Source organism: Sarcophilus harrisii, chromosome 2 (assembly GCF_902635505.1).
Source record: "Sarcophilus harrisii chromosome 2, mSarHar1.11, whole genome shotgun sequence".
NCBI lineage: Eukaryota > Metazoa > Chordata > Mammalia > Dasyuromorphia > Dasyuridae > Sarcophilus > Sarcophilus harrisii.
In genome coordinates, this window is record NC_045427.1 from 87980400 (window position 1) to 87997551 (window position 17152).

The following is a 17152-nucleotide window of genomic DNA, read 5'->3' on the forward strand; positions in this document are numbered from 1 at the left end:
AAGAGGAGAAATTATGAAGAAAGTGGTCAAAGATGTGAAATGCTGCAAAAAGTAAAAACAGAAAGAATGAAGACAGAGAAAAAGCTACTAGATTTAGTAAGAGATCATTGGTAACCTTAGAAAGGAAAATTTCAGTGGGGAAGAAACGCATGTGTGTGTATATGTGCATACACATTATGTAGGCTGCTTTTAGCATAGCATATTGAAAGATTTGTGGAAGGTTTAGGACAAGAATAAAACAGAATAAGGTGTGGATAATCTGTAGTGCAGGCTGAAGCACTCATATTAAGAAGAGAATCACAGATTCAGATCCATTGAAAGGGGCTGTTTTGTTTTCTAATGGCCAAAAGGAAGGTGTCTATGTTTCAACATACTTTTTAATTTAACCATACTAATGAATTACATTAACTAATATTAATACTAGATATTCTAAGAGCTAAAATTGAGAAACTACCTGTAAAAAATTGAGAAATCTTCTCAAACTGTCCAAAAAACCCCAACAGAAATAAGGATTTGAGGTACTTTTAAAATGAGAGAAAAGAAATGAAGTAGTATAGAGTAAATACGACAAAGTTTTAAAAGTGATACAAAATAAACAATGCCAAGAAAATAAACTATGAGTCAGAGATTACTGTGATAAACTATGACAACATTTAATAATATTGACTTGATTCGCCTCATAATAGATAACCGAAAGTGCAGTAAAAAGCTGTTGTAAAATGAAGTCGTCCCTTGATTTGTAAATTTAGGATTAATTATTGAATAACTCAGAATAAAAATATAATAATGAATACATATTGAAAGTTAAAATTATTCTTGTCAAAAATGTTTGAATCTGTTTACTATAATCAACTTCTTCAACAATAATACCATTAACAAAAAGACCACAATATATGCTTAATTACAAAAACATATTCTAATATTCTGTACTCACAAGTTCAATTTTGTAGAATTTTCATAGATTTAAATATCAAATTTTTGAGTAAAACAAATGACAAAAAAAAATCAGCTCTTGAAGTAGCTCTATTGGAAAAAACCAATTTATCTTCTCTCAATGATTGAGAATTAAAGTTTTTTTTAAATGGTAGTCTTCCTTGAAACATATCAAAGTTGTTTCTGTTTTTATTTTTTTGAGGCTGATAAAGTTACAACCTGTCTGATACTCAGTTTCATTATCAGTAAAATGAGAAGCTTGGAATAGATTACTATTGTCTCTAAAGGGTCCTTTCATATCTAGAATTATCTGTTTTATTTAAATTTGACACCTGTTTATATTTCCTTCTAAAAAGTCAAATTATATAGTTACTGTACCCACAACTGTATAAATCAATATTTATAAATTCTTTCAAATGCAGTAGTAGAAAACATTTCATTTGTTATAGACATAAAACTAATCCTAAGAGATTTTTTAAATCTTGAAATGATTTTTCATTTTATTTTTGTACATTTGTAATAATTTCTTAAAGATTAAGAATATCGCTTAAGTAGATTCTCAGGTAAAGAAAAGAAGCTGTAGACAACAAAACTGTCAAAAGAAACTGATCCTTTTGAGACTGTCTAAAGATTCTTTACATTTACTTGAAGATATCAAAATTCCAACTCAAGGGCTTTGAAAGATTTGTCATAACTACCGAATCTACATTAATCCTTTTATTCCACTTTGTAGAGTAAAAAAAGTTATTCGTTAATATGTTAGTCTGTCAGTTGGCAGATTAAAAAAAAAAAAGACTCGGTTCCTAGAATTTAGTTCTGTTGAAACATCATTGCTTACCTTCAAAGGGCTAAAAATGTTCCAAGTAAATTACCTGACGTATGAAAGGTCAACAATTATCATCTTTAGCTAAAAGGAAATGATTGTTAACATCTGCTTCCTCATTTACCCACTTTTAAAGTCAATTTTTTTTTCCCCCAAGGCCGTCAAGTTCATAGTACAAGGGAATTAAGTTAAATGGCCTTGGAGAGATCAGAGTTTGCTAGCCAGACCCAAGTAGCTTCGGGCAGCCCTTCTTGGCTGCCTTTCCTCCACTTTTTCCCCCTTTGTCTGTATTCGCCCTCGCCTTCCCCTTCCCCTCTTTGACTCAACCCACTCCCCTCTCCCTAACTCGTTCTCTAGGGCCTTTTTTCCCTGCTCCCTGGCATCCTCTCTTAACTAGGACGGGCCAATTAGCCCAGGTGACTAGAGAGTGTCACTTGGCGCCCCCTCGCCAGGCTCTCCCTAGACTTACGGCTCTCTCAGACTGGGGACACACATAGGAACGGAAGCAGGGAGATGGCGGGGCCGGGGTGGGAATAGGTTGAGGGGGTAGGGCGGGCAGGCTGTCCGGTGGCTTAAAGAGAAGAGACCAGAAACCACACCTGAGAAGCGCCTAGGGGAGGGGGAAGGGGAAGAGGGCGGTGCCTAAACTCTAGCCAACACCGCGGGCGCCACGGGAGAGGAGGGGACTTTACCCCCACCCCCTTCCCCCCCGGAAGAGGAGGAGGAGGAGGACTCTACCTTGGGAACCGGTCAGACTGGTGGGGGTGGGAGGCAGGGGGCCCACAGCCCTAAGGGAGAGGCTTGGAGAGAGGCGGAGACCAGGTTGGTTGGGCTGGTCCTGGTGTGGCATCAGACTCTCCCCAGACTCTCTGTGCCTCTCTGGGAGTCGGTCTCCACTCTGGTCCTCGTCTAGCTCGAGGCCAGGTGACCTCTGCTAGCCCCTCCCAATCTTGAGGGGCACGAGACCCTCTTACCCAGCTCCTCAGCCGGACCCTCCGAGGGTCCTAGCGCACGTCAGACCACTTTGCCTCTGGGACTAGGCTTGGGAGTAACGTGCTCCCGTGCCCTCTCCGCACCGCGCGGCGCGCTCGCCATGGCTCTCCCCCGGGCTCTTGTGCTCTGGCTGCTGCTCGCGGCCACGGCTGTATCGATGAGCTGGGCTGGGAAAGGTGAGCCGGAGGAACAAGCTGGGGACGGTCAGGGATGCTGGGCGTGGGGTGGTGTGTATGTGTGGGGTGGGGGTGACCACGGTGGCTGAAGGCTTCGTCTGGGCTGAGGAGGGAGAGAGAGATGGACGAGGTCATGGGGAAGATTGCATTTAGTGACCCGAGGACCCGGAGAGTGTAGGCAGAGGCGGGGAACTGCTAGCCAGAGCTTCGCGTACCCGTGGCTGTCTTTGTTTCTGGGGGAAGGAGCCAGCTTCGCCTCGGAAACAATTAAGGGCGAGTTGGGGGTGAGGGCCTAGAGAAGGGACTGGTCTCGGGAGGATGACTTAGGGCGGGGGGAAAAGGGGAAAGCGGATGGGGAATGAAGACCCAGGTTGTGTTAAGTCTGGGGGAATTGGTACCCGGGGAGGGGCCTTGAGTATTGTTGTTTGGCAGGACAGTGGGAGTAGGAGAGAGGTAAGGGGATAAGGGGGAATGGGGGGTCGGGTCGTCCCTTCTGCCTTCCGGCCCCGCCGACCCTGCCCTTTTTCTTCCCTTTTCCTTGTCCCTTTCCACTCCCTCTTTCTCTCCACACAATGGCGCCACTCTCCCTTTTCCGGGCTTCGATTACTTCAGCAGATGAAGAGAGATCCCTTGGGGAAGCTGGGGAAAGCGGGAACTGGTCAATGGCCCTGGCTGGGCTGGGTTGGGCTGGGCTGAGCTGGGCTGTGCTGGGCTGAGCTGGGCCCCGCCCTACGAGGAGACTTGCTACCTGAGTTAATACCCGGATGAGAACCGGGAGCGGCGCCACAGGTGATTGTCTTGAAGCGCTTCCATACACCTGCTCTCTCCAGGCATTCGCTCCCTTCTCCCCACTTTACTTCTGTACCCTCGAGGAGTGGAAAGAAAACTTTCCAATTATGATCCAACTTCTTGTTTCCATCTGAGAGTGAAACACCTTAAGTCCGTTTCCTATTGGAAAGATAAGAAATTAAGTAATGGTTTCCTTTAAGTGCAGTTGGATGCTGCATTCCATACTCCTTGAGGACTCTTGTCTGCTCTCTCTATTTTTAGTATATTGGCTGCAGTAATGTTCGTTCTAGTCTTCCCTTTGATCTCCCATTTGGCCGTACATAGTTTGTCTTCCATCTCCTACTTCCCCTCTTTGAGAACAGATTGGGTTTTAATTTCATTGTATTATGGGTGTTTGTTTTTTGCCTTTCTTTATGTCCCCAGCGTTTAGCACATTTCGTGGTGCATACATATAATGAAGTAGGTGCTTCATACATGTTGACTGACTGCGGGATAGAAAGGCAGTATTATCAGAGACATTTTACTTTGTCTTTAATGAATCAAATCGGTTTTGAACTGGAGGGTGGGTTCTGAAGGGAAGGAAGGAAGAAATGACTTGGGTTTCTATGTTTTGTAAAGGTTGGTTATGTTTGAGGGAATGGAAAGATTGGGCCTAAAAGTTGACATAGGAATCAGTGAAATGACCCATTGTACAAACAAGTTAAAAAAATTTTTAGAACCACTTTTTCTTGCCATTTAAAGCTGTGATTTTATTGGATACTTCGGTAGGATTCCCAGAAACTCATTTAACTGGAGCACCAGAATTGTCTTTGAGGGGAGTATTATTATTATTATTATTATTATTAATTGAAATTAATTGAAAGATATCAGGTTTATAAATATCTTTTTTTCCTTTTCCTAGCGTGTATCTGTGAAACAAATAAGCTAACAAACTGCACTGAAATCTCACCTGATGAGTGCCAATGTCAGGCTATTGGTTCACCAAATATAGTCACCTGTTCAACACGTGAGTTTAGTCTAATTTTCTGCTATTAATTTTATGTTTGGTATATTAATTTGGCTAGTAGAATGTAGTAGAGACCATTTGTAAATAACAAATCAGTGTGTAAAAATATTTACTCAGAAGTATATTACTTGTTTTGTTTATAATGGGACATTCTGGTTTCAGCTCAGTTGTATGTGCATTTTTTAAAAAATCATCTAACTATCCACATTTATAAGTATTATGGCTTTTTCTAGAATGTGAGAGGTGAATTTTTTATATTTATAAGTAATTTGTTTTTCTAGAATATAAGAAGTGAACACTTAAGGCTTTGCATGTATCATGGCTCCGGTGATTCAAAGGAGAACAAAAATTAAAATATACTCTTCAGAATAAACAATATGACTCAAACAAGAACATTTTTTTTTAAAAAATTCTGACTTGTAGGATTTTAGATCTTGAGAAAGACTTCCTTTTCATTAAATGTGAGGAAACAGAGCCAGTGATTTGCATGTTATGCGTATAAGTGGTAGAGTTGTTTTCAGATTCCTAGTTCACCCATTTCTATCACATTGTCTTGGGAATTTATCCTTTCTTGAATTTAGTGATTATGCATTCATGTCTTAACTTTTGAGCTGTGTAGGCTCTTGAATATTATTTATAATAAAAGATACTAAGGCATAAGCCCAGTTTTATTTTTTTGAGTTTGACCATAACATTTTTCTCCCCAAAGTGGCTACAAAATGTTTGTTGATGAAGGCAGAAATGACTAATTCAAAGAGTGGGCGGAGAAAAAGACCAGAAGGATCTTTTAAAGATAATGATGGACTATATGATCCTGATTGCGATACACATGGTCACTTCAAACCTCGCCAATGTAATGGCACTGCCCTTTGCTGGTGTGTGAATACAGCTGGAGTAAGAAGAACAGATAAGGATACTGAAATATCATGCAGTGAACTAGTAAGAACATAGTAAGTTTGCCTTTATTACTAATATTCATATTTTTTAGATAAATTCCTTGTCTGTGAATCTTAACACAGTGTTTTGTACTGGAAATTTTGATGGTAAATATGATAGTTAATCTAAAAGCATTCTGATTCATTTGTTGGTTTGATTAAAAAAGAAATTTATTTCCTTTTAATGATACTACTGCTATATTTGAGTCTTGGAAAATTATCCAGTAATTGAAAGTTTAAAAATATAAGGAAGAATTAAGTTATTTTTTTTTTTATTACAGTTGGATTGGCATTGAACTGAAACACAAAACAAGAGAGAAACCTTTTGATAGTACCATCTTAAAAAAGTAAGTCTTATTAAAGTCCATGTCTTATACATATTTAAGAGCTTAGTATATGGCTTTTCATTTATTCATTAAAATGATTAATTATTTGTAAAATTAAGCCTTTGAACTGAATCATCTTTAAGATCTATTGTAGCACTGACATTCTATATTTACCAAATAATGTTGTTTAAAAACTTATGACTTCATGTTGTTCTATAAGAGGTAAATATTTCTTGTAACAAGTTGTTTATGATGCTTGTAAAAATTAAAAATAGCACCTTACTTTAATAGGTTAATTTAGCAAGCACTTTGGTCTTGGAGAAGTATAACTATTGTGTCAATAAAATGTTGCTGCTTATAATTTTGTATTGTAAAATAGCTGTTTTATAACTGACTTTTAATTCTTACAGTGCTCTCATAAAGGAATTTGAGCATCGTTATCAACTGAACCAGAAATATATCAAAGAAATTACGGTAATATATTTTCTTCCTGTTGCAAACTATCTTTGAAAGAACAGGCAAGTTTTAGCAAATATGTGATAATATAGCTGGGTACAGTAGATAAACTACTAGATTTGGAGACAGGAAGACATGGATTCAAATCTTTCCTCTGACACTTAAAAGCTATATGCCCATGGGCAAATCACTCAATGCCTTTTAGTTTTTAATAACTCTGGAAAAAACTCATTCACTAAGTTATAACTGGCTTGTCATCTGTGTTAAGTACTTCATTCTAATTTTGTAGTCTTTATTTTTGATTTCCATATATTTTTTACATCTAAAAGTATAGTGATTCTTGGATTTCAAAGAATATAACATATTCAGGGGGAAAAAAATGAAAGAATATAACATTCAGGGAAAAAAGTTCAGACAATTCACCCTGATTAGACAGAAATATTTTCATGAACTGATGATATAGATAACCACTGAGACAAAAAATACTGCTTTTCTTGTTCACCTTTCCCATAGAAATAATCTTTCAAGTATCATTTCCCTCCCCTAGTCTCTAAAACATCCTGCTCTCTCTCTAGAAAACATAGTAGTTCTTTGAAACTTGTTACATTTCCCTTTTCCCCCACCCCCCCAGCTTATATATGTTCTTTGTGGGTATTAAGTAACCATTATATTCTTATTAAGGATGTATTCTAATTTAGAGTTTTAAAAAATGTATCAAAGATAATTTCTGCTTTTCCCAAGAGTATTCTTTTTATAGCTTCCCATCTGTGAACTAGACAGTCAAAATGATTCATTCCAAGTTGTCATTGAAAAAATGCTTAATGTAGTAAATATCTGAGGCAGGATTTGAACCCATATTTTACAACTCCAAATTTAGCCCTCTATCCATTATTCTACACCATAGGACATTTGGAAGAGATAACATTATTCCTTTCTTTGCCATCAAGTAGGAGACTGAATTTGGATTTAGCACTTTACCTATGCCACACTTAGGATAATTTGAAATGAAAAGGATATTACTTGTTCAAATAAGCCATATAGTCTATAATAATTTTTATTGTGGTAGCAAACACTGCATTTCTTTCATGACAGAAGTTTTTATTGTTAATTATAATTAACTTTTAAACTTTTAGAGAGCCATTTGCTCTAAACCACATGTAGTGTATTTAAAGATAACACATTTCTTTAAAAAAAAAAAAAAAAAAAAAAAAAGCTTTGGGGCCGTTAGTTGATATAGTGGATAGAGGACCAGCCCTGAAGTCAGGAGGACCTGAGTTCAAATGTGGCTTCAGACACTTAACACTTCCTAGCTGTGTGACCCTGGGCAAGTCACTTAAGTCCAATTGCCTCAGGGGGGGGAAATCGATTTTAGGAGGAAAGGAACCCACGTGTGCAAAAATGTTTGTGGCAGCCCTTTTTGTAGTGGCTAGAAACTGGAAACTAAGTGGATGCCCATCAGTTAGGAATAGTTGAATAAATTATGGTATATGAATGTTACAAAATATTATTCTTCTATCAGAAACGATCAGCAGGATGATTTCAGAGAAGCTTGGAGAGACTTACACAAATTGAGGCTGAGTGAAGTGAACAGAACCAGGAGATCTTTGTTCATAGCAACAAGAAAATTATATGAAGATCAATTCTAATGGACATGGTTCTTTCAACAGTGAGATGACTCAGGCCAGTTCCATTGATCTTGTGATGAAGAGAGCCATCTACACTCAGAGAGAGGACTGTGGGAACTGAGTGTGGATCACAACATAGCATTTTCACTCTTTTTGTTGTTTTTTTCTTGCATTTTGTTTTCTTTCTCATTTTTTTCTTTTTTGATCTGATTTTTCTTGTATAGCACAACAGCTGTATAAATATGTATACATATATTGGATGTAACATATCTTTTTATCATGTTTAACATATATTAGATTATTTACTATCTAGAGATAGGGGTGGGGGAGCATGGAAATTTGGATCATAAGATTTTGCAAGTTGCATTGTTGAAAAATTATCCATGTCTTGAAAATAAAAAACTTTAATAATAAAAAAATAGCTTTTTTATGTTAAAAATCTATGCAGAGATAGTTTTCAACATTCATACTTGCAAAACCTTGTGTTCTGAATTTTTTCTTCCTCCCTTTCCCTCATCTCCTCTCCCAGATAACAAGTAATCCAGTGTATGTTAAACATGTGCAATTCTTCTATACATATTTCCATAATTATCGTACTGCACAAGAAAAATCAAATCAAAAAGGGGGGAAAATGAGAAGAAAACAAAAAGCAAGCAAATAACAAAAAAGGTGAAAATATTATGTTGTATCACAGCATTTCACAATTCCAATAGTTATTTATTAATTATTTCAATGGAGAAGAGCAACTGCAAATGATTCAAAAGTCATAGAATTTAATGACAGAAATGTCACAATAAACACTGTGGTTTTGGTTGCTAATTATATTTACTTGATCTTTAGTCTCTTTTTTTTTTTTTTTCCAGTATGAGAATGATATTATCACTATTGAACTGATGCAAAATGGTACCGAAAAGAGATCCAATGATGTGGACATAGTTGACGTGGCTTATTATTTTGAGAAAGATGTGAGTATGACTGGCTGCATTATTCTGAAGCATTATTTTGACAATATCACTCAAGAAAAGAAGGAAAGGGGAGGAATTAATATGCTTTTAGTCAAATTAATATTAAAAGCATTCTAGCTACTACCTCCAGGCTCTATTTCTTCTCATTCTTCAAAATCATCCCCTTGATGTAGTCAGTTTAGTCTTTTTATTGTTTTTTCCTACACCAAAGAAAGTCATGGGTACTTAAAGTTAGGAAATGTTCTATATATGAATTTGCTAGTGCCATTTTAGTCTAATATCATCTCCTCCTCCTCTATTACATCCTTCAAATAACTATGTTAGACTCCATTAATTCTTAACCATTCCCTGAAAAATCTTGTGCAACATCATTCAGCATATAAATAGATACACAATTTATTATACTGTCTCTTAATCATCTGTCATATGTACATGTGTATATTTTGTTTCCAATTAGATCTATGAATTTTTTAAGGGTACAGAGACATATTTTTATCTTCTTTTATGCTTCCTCTTACCTGTAGAGCCCCTGGTGCAGGGAGTAAAATGTGTAGGACGCATGTAAAAAATTTCACTTATTATTCAATTTGGTGTTAAAATACTAATGATGTTTGGCAATGATTCTTTCTAAACTTTTAAAAAATGTTTTCTTTCCAATATAGGTAAAAGGCGAATCTCTCTTTTATTCCAGTAAACTTAATCTTGACATAAATGGTGAAATGCTTGACCTGGATCCTGCTCAAACTTTAATCTATTATCTGGATGAAAAGGCACCTGAATTTTCAATGCAAGGACTACAAGCTGGTATTATTGCTGTCATAGTAGTTGTCGTTCTAGCACTTGTAGCTGGCATTGTTGTGTTGGTAAGTAAGAATAAGTACCAATGTCCCAAGTATAATTTCAGTAGCTTCTATGTGACAGTTATTTTCATTTTCAAATGGAGCAGCTGAAGTAACGATATTCAATCTGGTTGTAAAGTTTTAATAATTAATCCTATATGATTACTATTTTCTTAGTCTTAGTATGAGATAATCACTCTCCGTAAGAAAAGAAACTTTGTTTTATGTGTGTTGTAGGAGAGGAAATAGACTATAACCACAGTCTTTATATTTATTTTATTTTGCCAAAAAGCAGCAAATACAAATACTCTTCTCCCACTTAAAACATCTTAACTCACGAGCAAAAAAAAAAAAAAAAGAGAACCAGACAATCCGAAACTCCCAAATCATCTACCCTTGCTAAATTCAAGCTATTACATGATAATATTAATAGCTCACAGGTAGCAGTCATACTTACAGAAAATTTGATCCTTACAATAAGTCTGTGAGTTTGGTGCTATTTCCCCCATTTTAGAGTTGAGGAAACTGAGAGTGAGAGAGACTGATTGACTTGAGGTCATATAACTAATAACTTGTCTTGAGGTTAAATTTGAGCTCAAATCTTTTACCAGATCCAGCATCTAAGCCACTTCCTCAAGGAGAGGATAAAAGGGGTTAAGTGTTATATCATGAAAACTAAGTAAATTCTCTCTGTAAGTCATATATCTACATACATATTTATATACATATGTAGATACACTATAAAGAATTTGGACATTGGCTCCCATATATTGAAAATGACATTTTTAGTATTATACCCCTTTTGCCATTTTTATACAACAAAATCATTTAGATATTCTGTGGAATTTGTAATAATGGACTTTGACCTTTAAGCATGACTATCCTCAGTTTTCAGTTTTATTTGAAAATGTTATGCCTTTACTAGAAGCAATTTTTACTTAACAGTTCCTATTTTTCTGAAAAGTCGGCTTAGTCTGTTACTTATGGTATTTACAATAATAGTGTAATTAGATTAAATATAAAATTGTTCAATTATGAACCCTTTAATAGAATTTAATAATGTGGTTATAGCCTGCTGATGTGTAACTATTCTTTGACTAAATATTAAACAGTTTTCTAAAATTATTGAATATCTTCATTTAGGTTATGTCCAGGAAGAAAAGGAAGACAAAATATGAGAAAGCTGAAGTAAGTTGATCATTAATTAAATTCATTTTAAGGTATTAGTAATAATAACAATAGCAATTATATAGACCTTTACAATTTTCAAAGGACTATACATGTTGTTTTTGCCCTCACAACAACTCTCACAGATAGGTGCTATCATTTCCCCAATTTGCAGATAGAGACACTAAGAAAAATGTAGGTTTATATGACTTGATGATGATTACACAGCCAATAAATGTTTGAGGTGAGAATTAAACTGAGATCTTCCTCATTCAAGATCTAGTGCTCTGTCCCATTTCACTACCTAATTACCAAATAACATGATATACAGTAGAAAGAAGCTTTGATGTTAGAGTCACAGGACATTGGACTAGTTGGTCTGTAAAATCCCTTTTAGCTCTAAATCTATGATCTCACGAATTTGTAGAATAATTTATTAAACAACTTTCTATTGGTTAAATTAGAGAATGGTCCAGACATACAAACAGATTCCAGTGACCCCACGAGAATATTATTCTAGGAGTTTGTGCCTAATAATGAATGCTCTTGTCTAAATCCCCCTTACATAAAACCCAAAAGGAATATCTTTTATGGGGTTCTGTTCTAATGTTCTAGCAGTTATACTGGAATAGCATTAGATTAGGAGGTCCATAATATTATGCTTGATGTCACTCCCCAGTGGATCCCTTCTTAGTAGCGAAGAAGTATACAGTTAAACAAAACAAGTCAGCACATTAACCATATTTAACAGCATATGCCTTTTTCCATACAACTGTCAGTAACTTGGTAGGAGTTCTGATCTTTCTGTATTGTTTTCCCTTGTATTTATATGGGGTAAGGGAGGCGGTAGGGAAGGTGGGGGACAGTACATGTTGTTCACTTTGTTCTTCAAGCTTTTATTTTAACAACCCTTCTCAGCTTTTTTTGAATTCTTTCTATAGCACAATATTCCATTACGTTTCATTTGCCAAATATTTCAGCCATTCATCAATCAACATCTATCCATTTTGAATAGAGATACTTTTTCTTAAACAGTGATCCTTTGATGAGATCTAATTAATGAAGTCAAATGTAGCTAAGGTGAAATATGATTAGCTTTAAACTAATGGAGAAATACTTGGAATAGATGGATTTAATTTAGGGCATGATTATTTTTGGTATTGTATGATGTACTGTTAATTATAAATGTCCAAAACTGTTTACAAACTTTTTTTGCTTACTTGGGATTGAACTTGATTTCTGATGATTTATGGACATTTCACAGATGAGGAAACCGAAGTCTTGCCTCAGGATTTCATAGCTGTGGGACTTCTTAAGTCCTTCTGATTGATGTTCTAGGGAGATGTGTAAAGCATTGCTTTTTTTCACTAAATATATTAGGCTGAAAGCATCATTGGAAGATCATGAGATCACTGATTTAGTTACAGAGAATCATGTTTTAGAAGGTTTCCAAAGTGTTTTACTCACAGTAACCCGATGATTCTTTCAATGACTTCCATTTCACAGATAAGAAAACTAAAGTTTAGAGAAGTGATGTGACTTACCTATACTCATAGAGATAAATGATAGAGCTTGAAATTTTTTATATCGGAGCAGTTGGTTGGCAGAGTGGCCACTTGGCAGACTGCTGGGCCTAGATCAGGAAGAGTTGAGTTCTAATGTGGACTCAAACACTATGGGCAAGTCATCTGGAAAAGGAAGTGGCAAACCATGCGATATCTTTGCCAATTATATCCCAAAGAGATCTTAAAGGAGGGAAAGGGACCCACATGTGCAGAAATGTTTGTGGCAGCCCTTTTTTGTAGTGGCAAGAAACTGGAAACTAAGTGGATGCCCATCAGTTGGAGAATGGCTGAATGAATTATGGTATATGAATATTATGGAATATTATTGTTCTATAAGAAATGATGAGCAGGCTTAAAGCCTGTAAAGACTTAAATGAACTCATGCTGATTGAAGTGAATAGAACCAGAAGATCATTGTACACGGCAACAACAAGATTAAATGATGATCAATTCCAATGGACGTGGCTCTTTCTAAATTAATATTTAGATGATTCAGACTAGTTCCAATTATTTTCTTGTGATTAAGAGAGCCATTTATACCCAGAGAGAAGCCTGTGGGAACCAAGTGTGGAATACAACATAGCTTTTTCACTCTTTTTGTTGTTGTTTGCTTGCATTTTATTTTCTTTGTCATTTTCTTCCTGTTTGATTTGATACTGCTTGTGCAGCAAGATAATTGTATAAATATCTATGCCTATATGGAGTTTAACATATTTTTACCATGTTTAATATATATTGGATTACTTGATATCTATGGAAGGGGTGGGGGGAATTGGAATGTAAAGTTTTGCAAGGGTTAATGTTGAAAAATTATCCATGCATATCTTTTGAAAATTAAAAAGCTTTAATACAAAAAAGAAAGATATATTTGCCAAGAAAACCCCAAATGGGGTCATGAAAAATTAGATAAAATTGAAACAAAACAAAATCTGTCCTGCCATGCCCTGTTGTTTCCCAGGTACTATTTGGGTAATTTTGAAAAGGGGGCCTTAGTTTCCTCATTTGTAAACTGAGAAAATTCATCTAGACAAGGTTCATTCAAATTCTAAACGTTCTACAAATCTGTGATAATTTATTAGCAGCCTTCCAGCCATCAGCTGTAATGCTATTAGTAATGTTTAAGTCTTTCATTATCATGAAAAATTGAAGTTATTGATCCATTTTCTGAATTTTTATATTACTGTATTTTGGGGACATTCATAATAACTTTGTTTATGTTTGAGTTGTTTATAAAGACAGGTCACTGATATATGAAGCTTTGTAGTTTATGAAGTATTGTCTCACAAAAGCGTTATTGTACCCTTTTTGTAGATGAAGAAATTAAGGCTTTAGGAGCTTAAATGAATTGTCTAAACTTTTTATGGCTAGTAAGTGGCAGAACTTAAATTTTTTTTTATAATTTAAAAATTTTTTATAATAGCTTTTTATTTTTCAAAACACATGCAAAAATAGTTTTCAACATTCACCTTTGCAAATCCTCATGTTCCAAATTTTTCTCTCCACTTCCCCTTCTTCCTTAGATAGTAAATAATCCAATATAGGTTAAACATGTTCTTCTAAACATTTGCATATTTATCATGGCTGCACAAGAAAAATCAGCTCAAAAGGGGAAAAATGAGAAAGAAAAAAAAATAAGCTAGCAAACAACAACAATTAAAAAGGTGAAAATATTTTGTTGTGATCCACATTTAGTCCCCATAGTCCTCTCTGGATGCAAATGACTGTCCATCACAAGACTTTTGGAATTGGTCTGAAATACCTCGTTATTGAAAAGAGCCAAGTCTATCACAGTTAATCATCACAGAATCTCGTTATTGCAGTATACGATGTTCTCTTGGTTCTACTCACTTCACTTAACATCATTTCATGTCAGTCTCTCCAGGCCTTTCTGAAATCATCCTGCTGATCATCTCTTAGAACAGTAATATTCCATTATATTCATATGTCATAACCTATTCAGCCATTCCCTAACTTATGGGCATCCACTCAGTTTCCAGTTCCTTGCCACTGCAAAAAGGGCAGCTACAAACATTTTTGCATATATGCGTTCTTTCCCTTTTTTGTGATATGGACCCAGTAGAGACACTGTTGGATCAAAGGTATGGACAGTTTCATAGCCCTTTGGGCATAGTTCTAAATTGCTCTTCAAAATGTTTTGATCAGTGGAACCTAAATTTAAACTATTTTCTTAACTGTTCAGTATTCAGTCTACTGGACTTAATGAACCCTTAATGAAACAAGGAATATTCAATTTCATATTCTTACAGTCTTTTGTGTATATTAGGTATGTCAATAAATATTGAGTTAAAATTATTGTAAATGAGAGGAATTTGATTTTTGATGACATACAAACTTTGTCCACTTTTTTCCTACCTCGCAGATAAAGGAGATGGGTGAATTTCACAGAGAACCTTCCGCATAACTGCCAAAATGGGAAGATATCAAGAAGAAAAAATAGATCTTGACGCTGTATGTGTGGCCATGGAAAAAAGGAAATCTTTCCAGATTAATAATGTTGCTAGGATCTATTATAACCTAGGGTTCAGAAATGCAGAATGAGCGTAGATTGTTAAGAAGTGGGATTTATTTATTACTCAAGATATGAGTAATTCAAAAATTTTGGCTATCCATATCTTAAAAAGTTGAGCCACTACAAATTATTCAAATATACATTTTCTTACTCAAAAACTAGACAACAGGAGTTTAAGCAGATGTGCTTATATGATATGAAAATTAATACTTTAAATATATTTCCATGATAGGATTTTAATTTCACACTTTTATTTGTAAATGAAAGCTTAACTTTTGGTAATGTTTTTTGTTTGTCTTGTATATATTTTTTGTTTTTAATTTCCTTAGTTTTTTTATGAACCATAAGATAAACAAAGTTGTTCAAAATTGAATATCCCATTTTTTTATTTATCTGAAATCAAGGTATCAATTTCTACAAAGTACCAATCAATCTTAAGCTACTGGATAATTTGTAATATTCAGACATCTGAATGTCAGAAATGAATGATATGTTTCATGGACAAACTGAAGTTTCTCCTCTACGTGATATTTGCTTTTTATTTAAAACAAAAGTCAAAATTACTTTAAAAAAAAAAAAAAAAAAAAAGGGAGAGAGTGGGAAATGAACCTTGGGGAAGAACTTAAGGGGAAGGATTTTTGAGACAAAAACTAGATAAGTGACTTCAAATGAGTGATTTATTATATTAAAGTTTCTTCAGATTTTTGTTACTAAACAGTTCCGATGAAAAAAACATAGCTGACTCCCCAAATACCCAGGGTAGATTGTCTAAATTATAGATGTCCTTATGTATTTTGTTTTTGCTCTCAGATTTTTTTTTAAAGCAAGATACTTCAGTATCTTCCAGGAGGATAGCAAAGTAGGTTACATTTAATTTAAAATGAGCTGTGTTATAAAGAGTCATTTGAATGAACTCTGAAGTGCCAGATCTTGGATTCAAATTCTGCTTTTTGACAAAAGTGGCCTTGAGCAAGTCACTTCATTCCAGGATTTTTTCCCTTTATTTATTGTACCTGACACACAGTAGCCCTTAAATGTTTATTAATTGATTCCTTTGTAAAGTGAGGCTTTTGAACCAAATGACCTCTAATGTCCATTTTAACTGATAATTTGGTACCTTAAGCCAGGACTTCTTAAAATTTTTCTACTTGTAACACCTTTTTACAACCTTGGGTATTAGGTATATAAAATAACTTTGCAAATCAAACATTTACTAATAATAAACCATAATTTTTGTGACCCCCACATTCAGTTACATGACCCACATGGGGTGGTGATCCATAGTTTAAGAAGCTTTCTTTTTAAAAGGTGTCAAACAAGTTAAACACAGAATATATCTATTACATTCATTAAATGGTAGTGGATTTAACCCAAATACTATCTGGTTAGCCACCAGGGTTGGGGAGTTCAAAGAGCTTTTAACCTGTCAACAAGAAAATCAGAGATAACAAAGGAAGTAACTCTGAAACAACTGGAATTACTTTTATTTTCATTGTATGCCCTGTGAGTAACAGAATATAACAATCAATTAGCACACCACCAAATTAAGGACGAAAGCCACCAACCTTATAATTACATAACTAAATTTCAATTTATTCATTCCTTTATCAGTTAACATGAAATTTTCAAAAAATTGTTAGTAATAACATTTATACAAATTTTAAAAGTTACAGAGTAACCCCTTTCCAGTTATTTGAAGTAGGTGGCATGAGCATCATTTCAATTTTAAAGATGAGGAAATGGATTAACCATATCAATAGAACTAAGAACCCAGTTCTGATTCCAAGTAGGGTATTTTCTACTATATTGCCTTTAAAAAAAATCCTACCAGTTTGAGAAGATAATTCACCACTAGCCATTCCTTATGTCCCCATCCATAAACAAAGGACTTAAACTTCTACTTTGTTATGCACTCCAAAAATAGTTTAGTCGATTTTGGTGTTGCTATACGAAGGGTATCTCATCAAATAAAATGTTAACAAAAAGTTAATGTTTTTGATGTAATGGGAAGTATATCTTAAAAG

General features: G+C 35.0%; 1 protein-coding gene across 1 annotated transcript; it reads left to right on the plus strand.

Annotated features, from left to right (window-relative positions):
• Nucleotides 1-2496: 2496 nt before the first annotated feature.
• On the plus strand, nucleotides 2497-15634 carry EPCAM (epithelial cell adhesion molecule). The gene is made up of 9 exons (XM_003758802.4): nucleotides 2497-2925; nucleotides 4616-4720; nucleotides 5430-5670; nucleotides 5937-6002; nucleotides 6392-6455; nucleotides 8926-9027; nucleotides 9690-9890; nucleotides 11010-11054; nucleotides 14979-15634. Exons 1-9 carry the CDS (start codon nucleotides 2850-2852, stop codon nucleotides 15018-15020), a joined length of 942 nt encoding a protein of 313 aa, XP_003758850.1. The 5' UTR covers nucleotides 2497-2849; the 3' UTR covers nucleotides 15021-15634.
• The last annotated feature ends 1518 nt before the right edge of the window (nucleotides 15635-17152 follow it).

Coding starts and splice junctions, on each gene's coding strand:
- EPCAM (XM_003758802.4), top strand. CDS start 2,850: ATGGCTCTCCCCCGGGCTCTTGTGCTCTGGCTGCTGCTCGCGGCCACG. Junction 4,721..5,429: donor TATAGTCACCTGTTCAACAC/GTGAGTTTAGTC, acceptor TTCTCCCCAAAG/TGGCTACAAAATGTTTGTTG. Junction 9,891..11,009: donor TAGCTGGCATTGTTGTGTTG/GTAAGTAAGAAT, acceptor ATCTTCATTTAG/GTTATGTCCAGGAAGAAAAG.